The following is a 23,146-nucleotide window of genomic DNA, read 5'->3' on the forward strand; positions in this document are numbered from 1 at the left end:
CAGTGGAGTGAACCTATGGCACGCGTGCCATCAGTAGCACGCGAGATGATTTTGCATAGCACGCTTTGAAGAGAAAAAAAACCTATAATAAATGAAATTGTAAAAAAAAAATAGCAGGCAAATACGATTAAAAAAAACCTCTAAATTTGATCGATTTACAATATTCTTGAGACTACTGTAGTGAGAGAATGATACATCTGATCGGAGCGATTCTGTTGTTAATTTGTGCGTTTGGCACGCGTACGTAAAAAGGTTCGCTAACCCTGACCTAAACTATAACAATTACTTTTACCTCTTTATTACTACAATGAAATTATTATTGATCTACAAAGTCAAAAGTCATTTTTAGATGGTTTTTATAGATACTCGTGTTTATAAAAAAATACAAAAATTTTCAAGTAAAATAAAATTATTGATTTTCATAAATTTTGCTGCTGCTACCATAGATACTTTTGAAAAGAAAAATTGGCAACACCGGTTGTCGTTGTATTGACACCAGCTGTCATAATTGTATTTTTTGACGTCAAAAACTGTGTTAGTATTTTACACATACCATTCGTTTTGCGAATAGAAAAAATGGAAGAGCAATGGGGAGAAAAGATAAATATGTATTTTGACAATCTGTCACCCTTTTACATGTTTAGTGTAGGGTTTTCAGTCGTCGCGATTATCTTTTCGTGGTGGTACAGCAAGCAGTGTCATCAGGAGGTATTTATGGACACAATTCATTAAGATAACAAAAGCTTGTTTACAATATTCTGATGTACTTTTAATTCTGTTTAATATGATTAATAGCATGAGCTTACTTGACCATTTATTATACGAAATTTCTTTTGATGGATATGATAACAAAATGGCCTAGTTAGATTAGATATCAATGAAGTTTTTTGTTTGTTGATATAATGCCATCGATCGCACAATATGGTTTCAGTACAGAAAAAAATATAGTCAGGAATGATTTTTTGTTGAAATAAGTAATTAATATTTTAGGTTATTTACTTTTTAGGTTATCGAAAATGCATAAACATAAATAAATTTTGTGAATACAAAAAAAAAGCCAAAATTAAGAACTGCCATATTTTTTTAGTTTTGTTTATATTTATACACTTTTATTCATCATCGATCAGGAGCATGACAACCCGAGATGGGTGGTGGCCTACTTCAACAACTCTCTTCACCTGTCCTTATGTGTAATATAATGGTGGTTTATCGTGACGCATACGTGGCAGTCGCTTCGTTAGAAAGTATGAAAATTTAAAAGTCTCATTTTTCTTAATCTGAGCACCTGGCAATTTCATAATAATTGCCGACATTAGATGTTTAAACCCGGTTTACAAAAAGCATACAAAAACTCGTCTCGACTGTCTTTTGTCATTGTGATTTTATCATTCACAAAACATTTATGTAACTTACAGTTCTAGCAACTGTACACTTGTATCGATGCACTGGTAACAACATCGTGTAAATTAAACTATCATGACAATAATTGTTTACACACAAAAGTGCTGACTGCCTCGCCAATCTTATTCTTCAACAGTTATCATTGCGATAGTTGAATTTACACACTAATGGTGCCAGTAAATCTTGGATAAATTATGGATAATAAGTACTTCCATGCTAAGCAGTAAATCCATGCACGTGTAAACCGCCTATACTACCGCACATAAAGTCGGTGACATTTTTGGTAGAACAATAAACATCTGTTAGTTGCATTTATCACTTTTCACTCGAAATGGGTCACAGGTAGAAAAGCAAAATGTTGGCACACATGCAGATCTTGCTTTTAGTTTCTGCTAACTGTGTGTATGGTCTCACCAGTGCGCACGGAAGAGAATTGCGACTTTGCTGGCAGTTTTGATATATGACCGTGTCCCAGTGGAGTCGATTTTGTATCGGCGTCAGAGCTAATATGTGTTATTAGTGCAGGGAAAAAATTCACAGCTTGCTGGGTACCGCTTTTCGGCATTGAAAAGGATATGTAATGCAATATTTTTTTTATAGATCAAAACTACGATGAAGAATTCAGAAGCTTCTTCGAGAATGAAGGATGTATCTCAAGATTCCGACGAGAGCGATGCAGTTGATCGTGATGTCACCGATAGTTTGACTGACGAGCTGGATACCTTACAGTCGAGAATAAAAGTCGCCCGGCACCAGGCAATTGTCAACCAATTAAGTGCCAATATGACTACGGAACAGATGATGGAAGAAAAAGAGTGAGTTTGTCACCGCCTTAGTATATCTAGATTTGTCATTATTTCACCTGTACATTATCCTTTTCATGCAGTCTCAGGATTGTAATATGTAAAGCAGGCATGGGTAAATAACAGTGGCAAAGGGTGGAGGTAGGCCGTTGGGATCTGACATAAATAGTTTACACTAAACTTTTATTAGTCATACTTATGATATGTTTTCATTGAACTATGAATACAATTTGCAGATGGTATTCATTAGTTTTTAAAATTCACTTAAACCTTGCCTAAAGCAAACCATAATAGATATTAGATAAAAAAATATTCATCTATCTATAAATATCTAAAATTATGGCATTAAAATAAATCATACATAACTTTAGATATTTTATAGATACAAGAATATGTTTTTGGTTACGCAGGGTTAATTGAATTTTAAAAACTAACCAATTCTATCTGCAATTTGTAATGAAAACAAATAAGTATCATTGATAAAGTGTAGTGTGTGCTCTACTTACATTGAATCTCCATAGCCTATAACACCTTTTGCTACTGGAAAATAATATACAACAGCATATTTTAACATAAATAATTTGGAACACCTCAGAAACAAAATTGTTCTGTACACTTTCGTATTTAGAATTTTTTCTAAATGTATGTTTCTGAAATTGTTTCAAATAATATATAAACGTGTGTAAGCAAAAAGATATTGAGTTCACATAGGACTTGTAATGGTTTCTACATATTGATTTAAACCAGTGCTCCGCAAGCTTTTCTCACCCACGGCACACTAAAGGTCTTCCCAGAATTCCGCGGCACACCACACGTAAAACAATTTATTCCCCAAAACATGGACCCAGCCCAGAATCTTCGGCGCCCCTCCTACCTATCGGTAAGGTTAAAGACAGTGTGATACTTTAAAATAACGTTTTTCAAATGGTGTTCGAGGTAAAATTAATCGTATTGATTCTATTAATTGAGTTAGCATTTACTTGGTAGAATTCCATTTTACAAGAAATGAAAATATAATTAATATTAAATTCTACAGGTTTTTAAAAAAGGTTTGTCGATAGCTATTTCGGTTGTAACACCATTATCAAGACTATTCAGATAGGCCGCTTGCCCTTGCTTAAATACTACATGTGTATAGCAGTGGCGAAGGCTCCATACTAAGCGATTATTTAAAGCCTACCTTCTAAGAAAACTATATCTTCAAGTATTTATTTCAAATTGCAATAAAAAAATATATAGAAAATTTTAAAATATTAAGAGTCATCTATTGTGTGAATTTGAATGTAGATTGGCCCGACTATGTAAATTAGCCAAGTTTAGAATCAAACAAAAAATTACAAGTGAGTAACGACATCTGTTATTTTTCTTTGAATGACGATTGTCGATTATTGACTTCATAATCGAAAATTGTTTTCTATACCTTTTATGACTCATCTCTTCGAGCAAGTCTACAAATTTTATCACGTTTCGGAAGCGTTCGAGTGACCGCTTCCAACTCTTTTTGCAAAGTTTATTGTCTATGCCTGCCGCTTTAAATAATAATAAATAAATGAGATGATTTAAAAAAATAATGTCTATTGGGTTCAATCAGATATAATTATTAATTGATTTTAAAAATAACAAATAATTGTATCTCGTGATAATTATTTAGATTAGTTCAGTCATAGACAAACATAATTTATATCATTTTTATTCAGTCAGATTGTTGTTCAAAACATGGTGGTATAGTTTTATTTTGTGAGACAATTCTGTGATTTATTGTATTCTGAATGTGGAAAGATTATCTTTTTTTGTACCCTAAGTCATTCGTCAGTGCTTCAAATACAAATTATTTGTAAAAATGTCTAGTTTTCTAACTGAAATTGGTCATTGCTGTAGTACAGATCAAATTTTAAAAATATCGTTTTCAAGTTTGACGTTTATCCAAAAATCAGAAATTATCAAAGCTGGAAGATCAACCGTTCATTTAAATTTGCATAAAGCAAAAAAAACTTAGATTAAGATTAATTAGACATTTCCACAACAATTTATATAACAAATATTCGTTTTTGACTGGCAGTTGTCAATTAAATAAACTATATTGTTGGCCATGTATGCTTTTTGCCACAGATAAGTCTGCGTGGAATTATTCTGGTATAAGTGATTTAAATAATTTGACAAATTCAGTGGTAAAACATGTGACTACAGAAAAACATTTACATTCAATCGTAAATCTGGAATCTTTTGGTAAAACTAGAATCGAATTTGCCGTTGATAAACAACAAAAGGCAATTGCTAGAGTACACAATGAGAAAGTCGACAGAAACCTTAATATAATGCGTAGATTGATAGATACAACAATTTTTTTGGGTAAACAAGAATTATCTTTTCGAGCACACGATGAAAGTGAATCATCAAATAATCGTGGAAATTTCATAGAATCTCTTCAATTTTTATCATCTTACGATTCTGTAATTGAAGGACATTTTAATTCATTAAAATCTTCGTGCGCCTTTTCTGGATTATCAGGTGAGATTCAGAATGATTTAATTTCGTCAATATCATCCGTAATTATTTCAGAAATTAAGGCTAAAATTGCAGAAGCTAGTTTTGTTTCTATAATGATAGATGAAACACCAGATATTAGTCGCCGTGAACAGTTAACAACCATTTTGCGATACGTTTCAAATAATTCTGTAGAAGAACGATTTTTAGGTTATGTAGACGTAAGTTCAGAGAGAACTGCCATTGTTTTGAGTTCACATGTATTCTCCATATTAGAAAAGTTTAATTGTAGTGAAAAATTGGTAGCGCAAAGTTATGATGGGGCTGCAGTAATGTCTTCAGAATTAAACGGAGTTCAATCAAAAGTTCGAGAAAAATGTTCTATGGCCATATTTGTACCGTGCCATGCTCATATTTTAAATTTAGTTTTATCTAGATCCGTTGAAAATGTTGCGGAATGTAAAAAAAATTTTGGACACATTAATAAATTAGTGAGTTTTTTTAATACATCTACAAAGAGAAGTGCAATGCTCAATGAAATAATGGATCGCCGTCTTCCAAGTGTTGCATCGACCAGGTGGCACTACCACTCTCGTATACTTAATGTAATACATGACAATAGATCTGATTTCATAATGACATTCGAGACAATACAGAATAATTCTTCTAAATGGGATGAAGATTCTTTAACCTTTGCAGATGCTTATGATAGTAAATTTAAAGAATTTGAATTTAACTTTTACTTAGGAATATTCTCCGAAATCTATGCCCGAACGGATATTTTATTTAAAATTATTCAAAGTAGAACTGTAAACATTTCTTATTCCATTAAAAAAATTAACGAATTTAAAAAATGGTTAGAGACCGACTTTCAAAATAGTTTTAGTAATTTATATAATAAATATAAAAACCTCTGTGAACCACCAAAAAAACGTCGCAGAAATGAATTAAATGATGAGCAATATTTTAAAATCATTTTTAAGGAGGTTTGCGATAACATTTTAATGCAAATGAACGATAGATTTGTTTCATTTGAAAAATTAAATTTTTTAGAATTACTTGAACCGACGCTATTTAAATCGTTAAAACGAAAATTTCCAGATAAACTATTTGAATCCCTGAAAAACAGTTATTCTGGTATTTTTGATTCAAGTCAATTGAAAAACGAACTTAAAGTCATTTATTCTTTACCAGAATTTCAAGATTCAAATTTAAGAGAGTTGTTCGAATATTTTAAAAACAAAAAATGTCTAGTGGAAGCTTTCTCACAGACTTATAAACTAGTCAAATTATTTTTAACGCTACCGACCACGACAGCGACGGCAGAAAGGAGTTTTTCTACTCTAAAACGTGTCCACACATATTGTCGAAATACTCAAAATCAAACTAGATTATCGAATCTTTCAATTATAGCTATTGAAAAAGGATTATTAATCTAATTAAAACGTGGGCAAACATTTTATGATGATGTTTTAAAAAAATTTCTGCAGAAAAACAGACGAATTGACTTAGAGTACAAATGATCATATAGTAAGCCTTTATATTAATTACCTACTGAAATATCTTGAAGTGTTTTGAATGGCAAAATGACAACAACGGCTTTTTTCAAAGCCACCAATGATATATTTTTCGGCTTATGTTACGTGTATGAATGTTTATGAAAATACGAGGGTGGGTCAATAAGTCCTTAGAAAAGCCGACAGGTGGCGCGACTAGTACTGTAAGCGGTTTGTTTTCATGCAGCGGCACTACCAATTCAGTATGCTGCGAAGTTTCAATCAGATTGGTCGGGTTGTTGTGTGTTTCTCGTACATTTAAAAAAAAATTTGCTTGTGGAAAATGGAAAAATGGAAAATGGAGAAAATTGAGTTTAGAGCTGTTATTAAACATTTTAATATAAAAGGGTTAACAGCAAAGGAAATAAAAAATGAGTTGGATTTAGTTCACGGCATATCTGCTCCTTCACTTGCAACTATTTATAACTGGTTAAATAAATTTAAACGTGGTCGTACATCAACAAAGGATGAACCACGCTCAGGACGTCCTGTAGAGGTGACTACACCAGAAATGATCAATAAAATCCACGATATGGTGTTAAGTGACCGAAGATTAAAGTTGAGTGAGATAATTGAGGTTACAGGGATCTCAAAAGGTAGCGTCATTTCTATTTTACATGACAAATTGGGCATGAAAAAAGTTGCTGCAAGATGGGTGCCGCGTTTGCTTACAGTCGACAATAAACGCAATAGGGTGGTGGCCTCTAAAGCCCTGTTGTCGCTCATGCAACGCAATCCGGATGAATTTTTTCGTCGCTTTGTGACTGTAGATGAAACATGGATACACCACTATACTCCCGAGACGAAAAAACAGTCAAAGCAGTGGATTGCGAAAGGCAAACCATGTCCAAAGAAGGCGTAAACCGTAAAATCAGCTGGTAAGGTTATGGCTACTGTATTTTGGGATGCACGTGGAATTATTTTCGTTGACTATTTGGAAAAAGGAAAAACAATAACAGGGGATTATTATGCATCTTTATTGGACCAGCTAAAAAACGAAATTGAAGAAAAACAGCCTCATTTAAACAGGAAAAAAATCCTCTTTCATCAGGACAATGCCCGTGTTCACACATGTTTACGATCAATGGCTAAAATTGAAGTTCGAATTGGTCGACCACCCACCGTATTCGCCAGATTTAGCCCCCAGTGACTTTTTCCTTTTCCCAAACTTAAAAAAATGGCTAAGTGGACAACGTTTTTTTTCAAATGAAGAAGTCATCGATCGGACAAATGCTTATTTTGAGGACTTTCCGAAAACTTATTTTTCTGACGGTTTAAAAAAAATTGAGAAACGTCTAACCAAGTGTATTGAGCTCCAAGGAGATTATGTTGAGAAATAAAAAAAAAATACAAAAATAAAAACTGTTTTAATGCTTTTTTCTAAGGAATTATTGACCCACCCTCGTACATAATTTAAACTCATCGCTCAATTTTATACCGTCGGTGAGCTATTGAAATTTCAACGATTCAGTGTGGCGTTGTCATTAGTGTGCACATATTATTATTCATCAGTACTAATATCGTAAGTATTATCTTCTTCTTTCCTGTAAGTATACCTTACAAGTGTGCTATTTTTCTCTGATCTCTACAGCTTACCTCTTCCCAAAAGTCACCCTTCGCCACTGGTGTATAGATAGAGACAGAATACATTCTCTTACTCGTTCCAGCAATATTATGAATTTGTACACTTATTATAATTGTAATATTATTAATACTTTGAAAACCCTAAGTGGGTTTTTTAATGGATATCAAAATTTATCAAAATTACAGTGTTCGAGATTGACATTATTAATCAATTAAAATATTATTAGTATAATTGTATTATTCATGTGTTTAAATTATATTTAAAATTAAATTTAGTGGCGACGAATGCATTACCAAATTTTCATTAATTATGTGATTACGTTTGGATAATTCGCGATTAATTTCCAACTGTTCGAGTAAGTTAAATTTTAGACCTTTATTACATATATGCAAACATTCCGGCGCAACAACAACCGAAATAGCTATCGACAAACCTTTTTTAAAAACCTGTAGAATTTAATATTAATTATATTTTCATTTCTTGTATTGATTCTATGTTTAGCGATTTTTTGTATTTATCAATACATCTGCTTGAATTATGGTTAGTTGTTGAGTTAACAATAATTATTTGTCAAGTATTGACAAAATAATAATAAATTGTATCCCAAAATCGTATTTGTTAAAATATAAATGCCAGCGAAGGAAATCAGCGCAGGCGTCTTTTTTTATATTAGAGTAAATTTGTAATTTGTGTTTATCTCAATTATCTGCTTAACCTCCCACGCCACCCCCCTGAGCTTAGGCATGCACCAAAATTATATTACTTATTTGATAAATAAAAAAAAAAAATATACTTACATAACACACGACGAAGAACCAAATGTACATATTCCCATGTATTGTATTATCAATAAAATAACTAATTAATATGATATCTGACCTTGTTTCAATGACAATGTTTAGTAGCCTTGTCAGAAATATGAGGATATTCTTTATTAACCAAAATCCAGAAAATAGCATAAGCGCTTCTATAAAATTTCGGCATTGTACAATATATGTACAAAATTATTTGTGTTTTTTTTTTTTTTTTTGGAACCAATGCTCCGCGGCACACCGGTTGCGGAGCACTGATTTAAACCAATAACAAGAGTGGTCGGTCGATTCTGGATTTCAAATATGCCAATCAACTAAACTTGTCCTGTTGCAAAATTATGTATTTTGTAAAATAATACAATGTTTTATTACAGAACTGAAAAAGCGCAGTTGGCGGCAATCCTCAATCTACTGAAGGAGCAGCAAGAAAAGTTTCACGTATCGGATATGCAACAATTGGAAGAGCAGCTTACTTTGTACCGTTGACCTATCATCAAAACACTGTTTTAGTGTAGAGTACTTTATAGACGTGTTATTAACGAGTAATACAACGACCAATTTGAAGCATTAATTCTTGTGAGGTTTTCAATGTTGCAATAGTGTAATCCAGGGGTTCATAACCGTAAATTGGGTCGAATGGCGTATTCAATATTCAGTGGGTCGCGACAATTTTCGATATAATAACAGACATATGTTACATATACCATTTTAAAAATCTTTCAAGCCACTGCTCCTCTAAATCAACAGCACTCAGTATTCAGAATTCAGTAAAACAGATTGCGGTGATTCCCCACTTACTGTATTTTATGTACCATCAGGCAATAATGTCATATAGCGCTTCTGTATTGTGACATTATAAGGGGTGGAACTCTTCTTCCTTCCTTCCCTCTTATTTATAAATTATAAGTTGTGGGTTCGACGAAGTGTGTATGGTATATTTTATCTTTTAACTCTTTACATTACAATAATTTGATGGAATGCCAGTATAATAAGTTTGCGGGGTAATTTTATTCTAGAACTACGGCGTAGTACCATATACCTGGTTCAATCAAATAGCTCACTTGACTCTGATAGAGCTTACGGCTAACTGCATTTACCCGTTTTCAGAGTGCAAGCAAGACTACTGTAGTGAACTAGGTGAATTAGATCTCTTGACAAAGCCAAACTCGACTCAATTCTAATTGATAACTGAAAGCCAAAAATCACCTTATATAGTTAAAAAGGCGACCTCTTCTCTGCTGTCTGTATGATAACGTTTGCGGCACGCTGTGGTGGGAGCGGTCGATAGTGTGGGCGCCCGGACGATGCTGTATGCGATGTCCGGTGAGTGAAAGAGAAAGTATTCGGAGGCCCCCGCGCTATAACGTGTCTTTGGTACAATGTGACACTCAGCATTCTATGTAGCAATATCTGACCACTATCGCGTGCCTCACTTCACTTGTTTATCAGGCCGTATCCACCCTGCGATATTATCATAAACAAGCTAAATATTAACCGAAAACCGGTCTGCAAAGAACACTAAAAATCGACATTAGTAAATTAAGCATTGAATATACTTTTGCTCTTTGCAACAACATACATGTGTATCAGGTTTTTCAACTATAACTAAATGAATTTATGAAGTAGACTGCAGGCTATCTATCTACCCTAATATCAAGATTTAACGTATTTAAAAACAAGGTTCACATTAATAAGATTTAATGTTGATACCAATGTGATTATAGACCAAAAACTATAACCTTGATGCTAGTGTTGCGATGTCGTATTGCTGATATATTGCAGGCTATTGGTTCTTCAAACTGCCGTACCTCAAGTTATAGCTGTCGGTGTTTGATGTATTTTGTTTTATAGTGGAACAATTTAAGGTACAAGTCGGTTTACACGAAGTCAGGCGGGAACTTCGCTAATTTTGGCAAAAATTCATGAATTCAAGAATGAAAACCTAACCTAACCTAAAATTGCTAATAATTTTGCCGCTGACTTCCTGTAAACCGACAACAACCGAATTTAACAATGAATATATTATGCAGATCTGAATTTTTCTAGTATACTGAAATTAGGCAAGGCAAATGTGATTCTCGAATGTGCATACCTACATTTTGTACGGGAAAGTTATATGCACAAATATTCATCATTTTTTTTGCTATTCTAGTTCTAATTCTAAATGAATTCTAGTATTCTTTCTTACAATTAAAAATCTAATCACAAACTACTTTTTGTGTTCAGAGGTTGGGAATATTAAATTTGTGTGGGCAAATTTGTACAACGGTTCGCACTCACATTGACACGCCTTAGAGGGAACGTTGGTCGTGAAACCACAATTATTATCGTAATCAGGGTCACAGCTCAAAAAGGTTAAGAAACCCTGGTATAGTCGGTGTGTTATATTATTAGCAAATGTGTGTGTAATATAAGATTTAAACATATTGTAGAGTTTATTCAGATGTCCACAAACTATCAAATTGTTATTATTGTCATAAGGGGTCATCCATATTATGAGATCGTAATGAGAGGGAGGGGGTCTGATATAATGTGATGGTTTGTGACAAAGAGGATGGTGGGGTTATAAAAATTGTGACATCATAAAACCAACTAATGCCTTGATAACACGTAATGAGTAAAGTGGCGAGACAGCAAAATGTCACTAGGCTGAGAAAGTGTTTATACGTATTTTTCTCTTTTTGACTTTTGTGGCGAGTCAGTTCACTTTCGATCAAAAAGCAGGCTAGTTTTGTGTACCGAAACATGGATCGTAAAACGTACATTAAAAAATATACTAAGCTGCTCATACCACTCCTTTGAATGAATTATTACGCGAAGAAGATAAACGTCTTTGGATAAGACAATGGATTTTAAGGAGACCTAGCGAGGGCTAACGAGTCAGTGCCGGTAGGGTGGGGGGCTGGGCACCCGGTCTAGTAAATAGAAAAGGGTCCGAGTGACTGTCTCGCCATCCTACTAGGCTGAACGCTCGGTAATATGTTTATACCAACCGAGCACTTGGTCACACTGCCTCGCCACTGTACTCGTTATGTGTAATCAAGGCATAAGTGTAACTTTCTGAGAATATTATTAAAGTGAAATTGATCAATTTTATTATTGACATCATTTATAAAAGGTGTTATAAGAGTTTCTAATAGTGGGGGGGGACAGAAAATACTTAAAATCGTGTGACAACATATATGTACGACCCCTAATGGGCATGCTCAGAATTTAAATCAGATAAATATAGGTGATAAAACTCTCCTAATATAATTTATGTTGTTTATAATGATATCCAAAAACAAAAATAATTAGTTTTTAATATATTGTTTGGCCAGGCAAGATCTGGCTTGTCCATTGGTAATATATTATACATAATTATAAGTATGTACAACCGCAGAGTGCTAACATGTCCGCTTGGTAAGTTGAGGGTCTCGGGTTGAAATTCCGGGTCTGCCGATTCACATATTATTCTTTTTCAATGTGAGTTCAGAGTGTGGATCTAATAGGTTGAGCAAGTGACTAACATCGATTTCCCGTAACGAAAAATATTATGAAACCTCATGAGGCAGCCAAAATCCCCACCGGATTGTAGAGCCAATTAAAAAAAAAGTGTGTTTAACTACAAAATTAACCAACTTATTCTTTTATTCATTTAGTTATTAAGGGCACACATGCTTACCTAGAGTTTCTGTTTTTTCATTTAAAGTTGAACTATGACATTGAATACTAGGTATGATTTTTAAAGTGAAAGTGATATTATGTTACATCTCTTTTACGCATGCTAATATGATTAAAAAGTTTTTCTTTCTCTTTCTGTCACATTCGAATTTGATTACCAAAGTTTAAACATTTACTATGCGTATTAGCTGACGTGCTTCGTCGTTTACAAATTATAACATGAATTTAAAAAATATATGTATTTATAATATTAAATATATTTTATAATGTACACAGATTTTTTTAACAACTATATTATATATACTTTTATTTATTTGTCGCATATTCAAAATGTTCTTGCTATATTAAAATCTTTTTTTTAGCCGGCCAAGTAAATCCGTATTTTTGGCCATAGACTAATAGAAAAAACTCTCTGCTGTCAGATTATGTTGATAGCAAATTGCAAGATACCTAACGAAGGAATTGTGTTTTATATCAGGAATAAGAAACACTATCTGTAAGTACAATATTATGTTATTTATTACTGTAGTAGTATTCTGTGTGTTTTGCATATATTATTCAAGTGTTAATTTATTGTTTTCTTAGTCTACATTAGTTGCGTGGTTAGTTTAGAGGTTATTGCGAGAATGCCTGTGATTTCATATTTATTTGTTTGATATAATCTAAGGCGTTCTAGTTGTTATTAAACATGTTACCTACCTGATTACTTTATTTTAGTTAATCAATCTTTTTTGATGCTTTGTATTATCACTAATCCGTTTTAATTACCATTCTTCAAACAGTCGCACACTATAAAAGATTAAAAATCACACTATTAACAGTTCATATGTTATGTTTTTTGCAGATGGAGAAAATGTCTACCGAGATCTTTGCTTGTCGACGGTTTCATATGAATAAGATGGAATGAAATAAATCTTTTAATTAATAATGAAATAAATCCGACTTTCGGCGTACGATCCGAACATGGCGTGATTCATATAATATTATTTATGACGTAGACCATCAAGCATATATACCCATTTTATAGATTTAATAGTACAATTACAAAAGGTAAATATAAAGTGACTAATGTTTGTAACCTATAGCTATGTCTATCTCGCATACATATTTAAAAAATAAAACAATTTTATAATTACATTTTTGCACTAAATTTATTATCGATAATGATATAAAAGTTGCTAAATTGATTCATAATATTCTAAAATATAATATAATTTTGCATATCAGTTACTTGTATCATATCAGGTATGTCATTTGGTAGAGCTTACTCTCCAAGTCTTTTCTTTTTCATCCTCAATATCACTTTGATATTAGAAACATTGTCTTTCTAACACCATTTCAAAGACTTTAAGTTTTCTAGATGCTGTATATTAATTCTTCTCTTCGGCTATATCTGCATCTTAGTTGCAGCATATGGATACAATGCGGCGCCTCCAAGAATCTCTGTCACTCTAGTTTTTTTGCATCGTTCCAGGTCATACTAGCAGCCCGTAACTCCGCCAGATATGCTATATAGATAGTATTTAGCGGCCATCCAGGACGCCGGAATCCGGTTGGCTTGAAGAACAGGCAAACCAGATTGGGATTCTCTTCAGGCACTCGCAGCACGTGGCCGGGCCAGGTACAAAGTTGCGTATTCACTCTCAACGTGATGCGAGGCTATTTGGTGCGTTCTTTTATCTCCCGTTACTTCTAAAATTACCGCACACCCAGTATCCGTCGTAAACATCTGTTCTCGAAGCTCAGTATACGGTTGCTCGGAGCCTTTGTAAGGTGCCATGACATAAAAACTAGTAAGATATTTAAAATAGCTGCTAGAATGAATACATTGTTGAAAGGAAATGAAAACTGATAATATGATATATCAATTAATTTGTCCATCTGAAGTTGTAGATATCAGTTAATAATTATGTGTTATACCAGTAATTAAATGCTGACTTCAAATGAAAATTGACTATTAAATATTGAAATAATATATTACCAGTTTTGATTTTTTTAAGTACTATACTATATCCATGGTTCATATTACAATGTCATAGTAAAACTTAGAAGAATAAAATATGTCGTAAGACGAAATCAATCTTGGGGTTTTAATATAAGTTAAATAAATAGTACACAGCTAATTTGTTATTACTTTGAATACATGCCATGTCTTTACATCAATAAAAAACAGAAAAACAATTTAATAATGTATAAATATTTATATAAGACTTAACAACGTCTAGTTAGACATCTAGTTAGACACGATGACCTCCATTTAATTTCCTCTTATTTTAAAATTCACCAAGATATATCCTAATAAGTAGGTAAGTATATTACATTTGTACATATAATAAGTAAATCAAGTACTTAACATAAATAATTATACTGTAAAATTAAATTACAATTGAAGCAGTATATATGGACCCCACAGAGTAATTAACAATATAATAATTTATATAATTATATCGGGTATATACTATATTGACACATTTTAATGAAGTCTATTTTTCTTGGTACCTACGTTCAATGATAAATGTTGTTTTATATTGTAACATAAACAATGGTAATATGCATTGATCTTTCTGATTTTTAAACTGTGATATCTATTTTATATATCTATTGATTTCTATGTGTATTATTGATACATTATTTATTTCAAATACAATAATTTCAAAACTAACAGTAAATAATATATAGAAAGCGTCATGTTGTTTAGTTGGAACATCTACTAGGAAATTCCATCCAATCCAAATTCAATTTTTACCAGGTGGGTACTTGTAGGTCAGTTATTTTTGGAATAAAATGAATCCCTTAAAAAATATGAAATAAGAATAGAATGATAAATATTTGTGAAAATTTACCAAATCAACATGTTTAACGTGAATATTTTCACACTAAAATGATAAATATTGTTAAGAAAATATACACAAACAGTTCATTCAGAAGTTATGACGTTTAAAAGATCCCGCGAGTTAACTCGTGCGTGGCACTGATCATGAGGTGATATCAGTTATAATCATTTATGAGGAATGGTTATAAGCCATTGGCACAACCAATTTGGTTTTTGACCTTGAGAACAAAATGTACTTTTTACACGGAACCAAAACTCACGGCTGCAGAGACGAATGCTTATACAAAATATGGCGCAGTGGAATCGCCAGCAAGATCAGGTATCATTATTTAGATGTAAGTATACATATTATTTTGAATTTCATAAAATTACACTCGTTCTGGGTGTCTCGTAACAGTAAACTATATTAGTAAATTAGATATATCTTGATGAACTATAAAATAGTGATGTAATATAGACTTGTTGAAAATATATTAAGCATAATAAAATTTAAAATAAAAATTTAGAAATTCAGCCTTTCTGGTTCTCTAATATTCATAGATCTACTGGTTCTGGGATCTACTATTTCTGGCAGTAGACAATTCATATAAAAGTGATATATCTTTTTTTCAATCTTTTCAATCCAAAATGTCTCGTCTTTTTTGATTAATTCTATTTTAACAGGAAAATTATGTCCCGTCCAAACTCCAAATAAACAGACATCTTTCTTAGTAATATGAAGCTGCCCCTGAATCTGGAAGTACCAATCGTGATTTTTATCTATTACCATATTCCTGTCTTTATCTACTTTCCAAAATTTAATTTTTTTCTGTACAATAGCTTCATCTGCACTTATTCCAGCAGCTGAGAAAGGACATTTTATTTCAATAATTGTATCATCATCGCTGATGCCATCTGGCGTTGCACCGATAAAATCATACACATCATCGATAAACAATCCACATCTCTCAATCTTAATCCGTTCTTGTACACTAAGCTGTTGTAAAGCTATTGATTCATTTTCTTTACCATATTTTACCGCTTTCACGTTGGCTAATGATTGGCTATATAATAAACGTTTTACCAAAGGCCCAAATTTTGTATTTTCTCGCCGCTTACACACCTTACCAAAAACAGAGGCAGTAAGAAGGTTTCGTCGCCTTTCTAGCCATTCTGCACATTCAGATTGTAATACGGTGCGTCTTTCTATATCCCTCCTCTCATAGTTTGTCAGTTTGAGTTTTTTCAAAAAAGTTTCTTTTAACAATTGATATTGATTTTTGTCCATATCAGGTTTTTGGCAACTCTCTCCATAATCTGGATTAGATAAAGGAACAGTATGTATTGGTTTTCGCCAAGATTTTCCTATTTTTTTTTTATTTATTTTCAACCTTCTTGATTCTAAGCGATTTATGAAGGCTTTTGGGCTATTTTTATAAACTTGTTTTTGAATTGTGCAATGTAACTTATTTGTATTAAATGCGATTACCGCCGCTGCACATCGTCCCATGTACGATTGTCTTTGAGAGTAGTTAATTCTCTTGCCGCCTACAAATTTTGCAATCATGTTATTAAAAGATTCTGAAATATTAGTAGAAAAATTATAAATTAAACTTTTTGAATTTAGCACCAAACGAGAATTATATATCATTAATTGAGAAAATAGACTGCATTCTTTTAATGCTGGTACATAATTTACATCAAGCATGTCCTCTGTATTTGGTTCATTTGTACAAAAATATGGTAGACAAGAAGTATGGTCTCCAAAAACATGGTGCGGTCCATTAAATAAATCTTTTTTCAGAGCGATAACCTTTTCTTCGAAAGTACTATCTTGTAGTTTTCTATACTTGATTGCACCTATGACGGCTTTCCGCAGACGTCTTTTTCTTGACGCAATGATTTTTCTTACATTCAAGGGATATCTTGTGTCTTTGGTTAATGCCTCTATTTTGCCACAATAATTTCTAATTAAATGGTTTTTACATTCAACTTTCTCGACAGTTACATTCGGATAAGGGTGACAATCAAGAATTTTTTTGTATGTGCTGGAATCTCCATCAGCAATCAATTTTGAATAAATCAATCCATGTGTATTAATAGATTCTTTAAAGCCTTCTAATATTGCTGTAGATTCCATTCCACCTGACGGACCGGTATAATTTAAAAAGCATTTATGTTGTTGAGCAGGGATATTTTTATTTTTAGCTTTGGCGCACAAATCGCAATATTTATTTTTCACTGACATGTACAAAATCTTTCCGGTTCTTTGACCAATGATCGTGGCAGCGCCAGATGCTGCGGAATAATTGCATCTGTATGAACGTTTCGACCAACAGCCGTCTGCAACAACTGATATCATGGGAATACCAGAAGAATCGACGTCACCATTTTCGATTGCAAGTTGTCGCTCTTCTTTCGCAGCGTTTTCCATACTCTTATTTTTGGTTTCTTCAAACCACTCGTACACCTTCTGTTGACTCTTTCTGTATGTTCTTGCTGTAATCGATGGTACGTCAATTGCTGAACACATTTCTTCCAGATTTGAAAATCCACTGCCGATACTGATTATACTGGATACAAATGCGTCACACAGATTCATTTTGTTTTTGTTCATTTCAGTGGTATATAATTTTAATTTTTTACCACAAAGTTTACATTGGATAAAAAATGTACTACTAAAGTTATCCCGATTTTCCCCAAAAATTTCTAAATGTGATAAATTACAATTAAATGGAGAATCATGGTGGCTAATTAATTGAAGTTGTTGGAAAAAATATGAAAAGTCTATAATTCTACGGCCTTCTACACGGAATTTAGGGCTTGAATCTTCAATTTCATTTTCTATAATAAATTCTTCGTGTTCGTGTTCAAATGTGGGATGAAATTCTGGTTCAGGTAGTATGCTTTGAGGATTTCCATGCTCAGGCATAGTCTTCGGCAATATATCAATACTATAATACATTCAAAAATATTAGTTTAGTAGATAGTTAACAGAAAACAAAATGTATAGCTGCTATTAATTATTGTACCAGATTATAATTTTTGTCACAGACACACTAATTTCGAATAAGACATGGCACAAACATAATATAAAAATAATATAAGTACAAATGATCATTATACTTAATTGTGTGTATTAATAAGTAATACGCAAAACTTCCTTTTGCAAGATAAATAAATATTGTGAATCAAAATTTTCTGTGAAATGTGGTTTTTTCAACTATGTATAATTATGTCAAATTATAAAATAATAATTTCAAACCTTTGTGTTTTTAATGTATTAATATTTCCATCTTTTCTCCTACGTCTTTTTTTGGAACTTCCAGCCATCGGATAGTGAGTTCGTGGCATTTTTTGTAAGTACAATCGATATAAATAATTGTGATAATATTGTTAGGTACCTATGTCAAAAACCGAGGATGAAAATTTCGCATTCCCGCTGAAATAAATGACGTTCATAGTATTGCCAGGCTAAACTTTCGAAATTAAAGTTAGTTTTTAAAAAAAAAATTACATTGGAAAATATTATGTAAGTACAGGCATCCATTATTATGTTATTTGATGAAAGTATTCTTTAAAATCATCTGTATTATTATAATCTCGCAAATTCATAATTTAGTAAAAGTTAAATTTTCTGTAATATAAACATCAGTAGGTACCTAACCTATGTTGATTCATAATTTTGGCTAAGTAAAAAATATAGATATTTTTACTTCGCGATGTGTTTGGGGTGTTCTAAATTATGTAAGTATGTTTAATAACAAATGTGAAATTCGTAAAACCTCATGTGTATTATTTATTAAATAAAAATAGTAAAACTAATAGTAGATACAAATGGTGAAAAACTTCATTCTCTTATTTACTAAAATATCAATTCAATAATATTTTAGTAGATATGGCAATACTGGACGACCCGATATATGTCACTGAAATAAAATAAAATCTATCACAATTTATAAAATACATACCTACTACAATCATAATTATTTTGAATGTAGAGGGAGATAGTTATAGAAAGGGACAGAAAACTGATTGCTATGTTGCAATATTAGGCAAAATAGATTGCAACAGTGTTAAAAATTATAATGTATGATTTAGTATGACATAACGTAGAATTGACGCAAATACAAATTTCTTCAGATTTTTTTTTGTTTTGTCCTCAAATGTCAAAATATGTTTTCCTTTTGAATAATATGTTCGAATTTGTGTTTGTTTCGCCTATTTTTGTGTTCAATTTGTAGCATTCACTTTTATAAACATATTTTTGTACAATACTTGTGTGTTGGCGTATTTTTTTGGTCATATAAAGTTAAAATAATACCAGCTAAAGATTCCATACATCATACACCAATTCGCAGGTGGGTCTGGCGGATATCAAGATGGTCGAATATTTCGTGGAAACAGTTGTTTTAAAAAGGTCTCTATTTAGTATTACAAATTTATAACTAACAAGATATTTCATCATTTATTCAATGATTAATGATAAACCTTCTGATACGTAGCTTTATATTATTTCGTATGTCTATAATTGTAGCATATTTAAATAACAAAATGTCCACTCGCTTCCATTAGATTTAGAACCAATAGAAACTGCAAATATTATAATTATACTGAATATATTTTACTACATTATGTTTTATAACATTACAACTATCTATAATAAATCGTTTGAGATAATAATTAAGGGAAAAATTTGTCATCATCACAGCCTATTAATGTCACAAAAATATGGCTTCGTTCTCAATTATCACGTTTCACGGTTTCAAAGAATATTATTTTACGTCATAAAAATACTTTATGTAGTTATCAAATGTTTTACATAAATATTTGACGATGAATAAGCTTCATAATGATATAAATAGTTTTTCTACAAATCTTACGTACTATTCAGGCTTAACCTCTGAAAATACCAGAAAATAGCTGACATGGAACACCTTCCCCCTTAAATTATACCCATAATGTTATTGTATTGTCATACATTGTTTGTAAAATTGTATGTATGTATCAACATATCCATTTTTCACTTACCGAGTTTGTATTTTTATACTTAAAATCATACTTTATCTGAGTAGTATAATAAATTATTCAAGTTGTTCTTTTGGTTGTTATATAGATGGTTCACGAGTTTAATTGTTGGAAAATTTAAATAATCCAACAAGGTAAGGAATGCAGAGTAAATTGATGATAATAAATTTATTATGAGGCGTCCGTTCTGAAATCTGTTAGACCCGTTTCACACGGGACACCTGTGTGGCGAGATTCCGCATTTACACAACTGAATGGGCGCGTTAAGACGAGGACACACGAGTGTCACGTTTATTTATATTTAAATGCGGAATCTCGCCATGCCGGTGGCGCCACATAGGTGTCCCGGTGAAACAGGTCTTAGGCCCGCTATTACGACTGCTAGACGCAACCACAAATCGCAAGATACAGCAGTCTAGGTGATGATATTTCGCAGGTGGATGTGTCATATGCCCGTCAATCCTTGGTGAAATGTTTACCTAGATTATCAAATTAGTTCTTAATATTTTTAAATGGGATTTTTGCTATATACCTAATAATATATTCTTGAATGTTATTCATTTTATTGCAGTAGAACTTCGATTATCTTAAAAAATGTGGAAAAGTAGCCCACCAAAAAAATTGAACTTTTCTATTTCCATAATAAACTTTTTAAAAATCCAACATTTTTTCTACGATTTCTAATAATCATAGTGAAATCAGAATAATCAAGGTTCTACTGTATTCAGGTCACGTCATACCTGAATTTTGGAATTTAGACAATGCTAGTCATTAGGTTTAACACTTGTCTTGTGTGATTAGTTTTATAATCAAATGTATATATTAAAAAAAATATTATAATATTGATGACACAATGGAAGTTTTATTGATTGTTTACAACTAGGGATGTCAAGAAAAAGCAGGACATATTGGTAAAATTTTAATTGAATTAAAATAGCCCTTCTTTGACAAAATAAAAGGCTACACCAGCCCGCAGGTCAGTGGTGATTCATAAGTGAGGCGTCTAATTACAAAAAGCGACAAGTCCACAATTCAATATTTTCGGGAAACGTTTTTATGTTTCAAGCTCCATTATTTGTTTTAACGTGAGATTATTTTTTCCGTTGTACTCTGTCGGAATTAGAACCAAATGGCAATTTGTTTCAGCCGATAAACTCTTAAATGTAATAAATATAGGCAAAATAAAATTTGACATAGCGCTACTTGTACCTTACTTTTAAATTTATTCCGCATAAGGCACATATTTCCGTCGCACTGTCATGAGTTTACCAGATGCTACAGCATGGGAGACGCCCTTTTCAATATTGAACGTTCCCTTATTGGTTGACTTAAACACGCGCGAAATCAACCAAGCTTTAAATAATATGAAACACCGACTTGGCGCTTTTTGTAATAAATTGAGACTTAAAATATTTTTTTTCATAGGGTTATGTCGCGTTTTGTAATGTATAGATCAATACATATTGTGTAAAATTATACAAAGAATACGTGCGTACTTTTTTCTCGATTTTGACCAAATGTGGACTTTTCCGCATTTGTCCGGCGGCCATCCAAAAAATTATGCACTTTTGTATAAAAATACTAGCTCAGACATATCCTAACGGTCATTTTTAAGAAACTAAGGAATTTCAAAATTTACTTAAGAGCCCCTAAATTCCAACTCAAATGTGAAAATTGTTAACACATCCTGTTAATGTTATACATGTTTAAATCCAAGTGGCACCACTTGTAAACAATGTTCTGCGCATGATAATCACGTCATATCTCTCTAACTCGAATTTGAGTCATAATGCTGTCCTGCTCGTATCAATGACGTTTGCAATAGAGCGTTGGAACAGAGCTCAGAGCCGTAGCAGTGGATCAATGGGGTTTTACCCGGAGCACTGAAAATTTGGTGACCGGACAAAACAGAACAGCCAGGGGAAAAATGATACATTAATTGAATACCTTGGTATCAAAGTGGGACAAACGCCACCTCCCACTAATTTCATGTTTTAATTGATTATGGTAGTGCAAGTGATGCTCTTTTCAAAAAATCCACCAAAAGTATCAAAAACGGTAGTTTTCATAGAGATTTTTGAGTTTAATGTTGGTATATGAAAAACAGACACTTTTCACACATGTTTGTGAGTCTCCTGTAAAATTTTGTAAATGGCTTATGTCCCACTTTGATACCAAGGTACTCAATTGTTGTGGAATCTATTTATTAATTCAATTTTAAACAAAATACATATACTTATATATAAATATTTAAAAAATAAAACAATTTTTAAGTGAAATCATCAAGGTATAATAATATATACTTTCATTTTTTTTACAATGGTACCATTATTTTGAAAATAATGCATTTTTTATATATAGAGTACCTATATAAAATTGTATAATGTAATCACTGCATGTTGCCCATTTGGCGTAAATACCTCAATTTATCTGTTTGATTTTGATAATCATGCACGACTATTGCCACTCGATTACTAAGTGTTTCATACTTTTTCTTTATAACTTCAAGGCGACCTGTATGAGCACTAGCTAATAATCGGGGTGCCGGACGAAATCAAAAATCACGAAAAAAAAATGGTTTTTTGTCTCTCCTGCGAAAAATTGCGCAACCTTAACACTTATTTTGAATTGCGCATATTTTACAAGAGTCAAAAAATCATACATTTTGTAAAAATTGCGCAATTCAAGATTTTTTCAGGAGACAAAAAAGCATTTTTTTTTCATGATTTTTGATTTCGTCCGGCACCCCGATTATTAGCTAGTGCTTTTTTCGACCTTCGAAAAAACCTTCGTCGATTTCGACCCAAACCCATCCTAATTTTATTCGAGTAAAAGTAAATTTGATAAAGTTTATTTGACGCTTTCTAGCGATTAGTAATGCAGAAATTAGGTATATAATTTGATTTATTATGGCGTATTGAAAATCTCTGCTATTAAAAATCTATCAACATAATAGAGATAGGACAATTTCAATATTAAATTTATATTTTTCCTGAAATGTC

General features: G+C 32.2%; 1 protein-coding gene across 2 annotated transcripts; it reads left to right on the forward strand.

The window, feature by feature from the left end:
- Window positions 1–486: 486 nt before the first annotated feature.
- Window positions 487–18,371, forward strand: LOC147063343 (uncharacterized). Of its 2 annotated transcripts, XR_015072055.1 has the most exons (6): window positions 487–708; window positions 2,002–2,216; window positions 9,016–9,964; window positions 12,667–12,800; window positions 13,149–13,354; window positions 13,779–18,371. XR_015072055.1 is itself a non-coding variant. In XM_085959395.1 (3 exons), exons 1-3 carry the CDS (start codon window positions 577–579, stop codon window positions 9,125–9,127), a joined length of 459 nt encoding a protein of 152 aa, XP_085815521.1. In that variant the 5' UTR covers window positions 487–576; the 3' UTR covers window positions 9,128–12,536. The 2 variants fall into 2 exon arrangements, 1 of the variants encoding a protein (XP_085815521.1); XM_085959395.1 differs by lacking the exons at window positions 12,667–12,800; window positions 13,149–13,354; window positions 13,779–18,371 and having other exon boundaries at window positions 9,016–12,536.
- The last annotated feature ends 4,775 nt before the right edge of the window (window positions 18,372–23,146 follow it).

Source organism: Rhyacophila brunnea, unplaced genomic scaffold (genome assembly GCF_057557595.1).
Source record: "Rhyacophila brunnea isolate RB1 unplaced genomic scaffold, BYU_Rbru_1.0 scaffold_9, whole genome shotgun sequence".
In the NCBI taxonomy this organism is placed as follows: domain Eukaryota; kingdom Metazoa; phylum Arthropoda; class Insecta; order Trichoptera; family Rhyacophilidae; genus Rhyacophila; species Rhyacophila brunnea.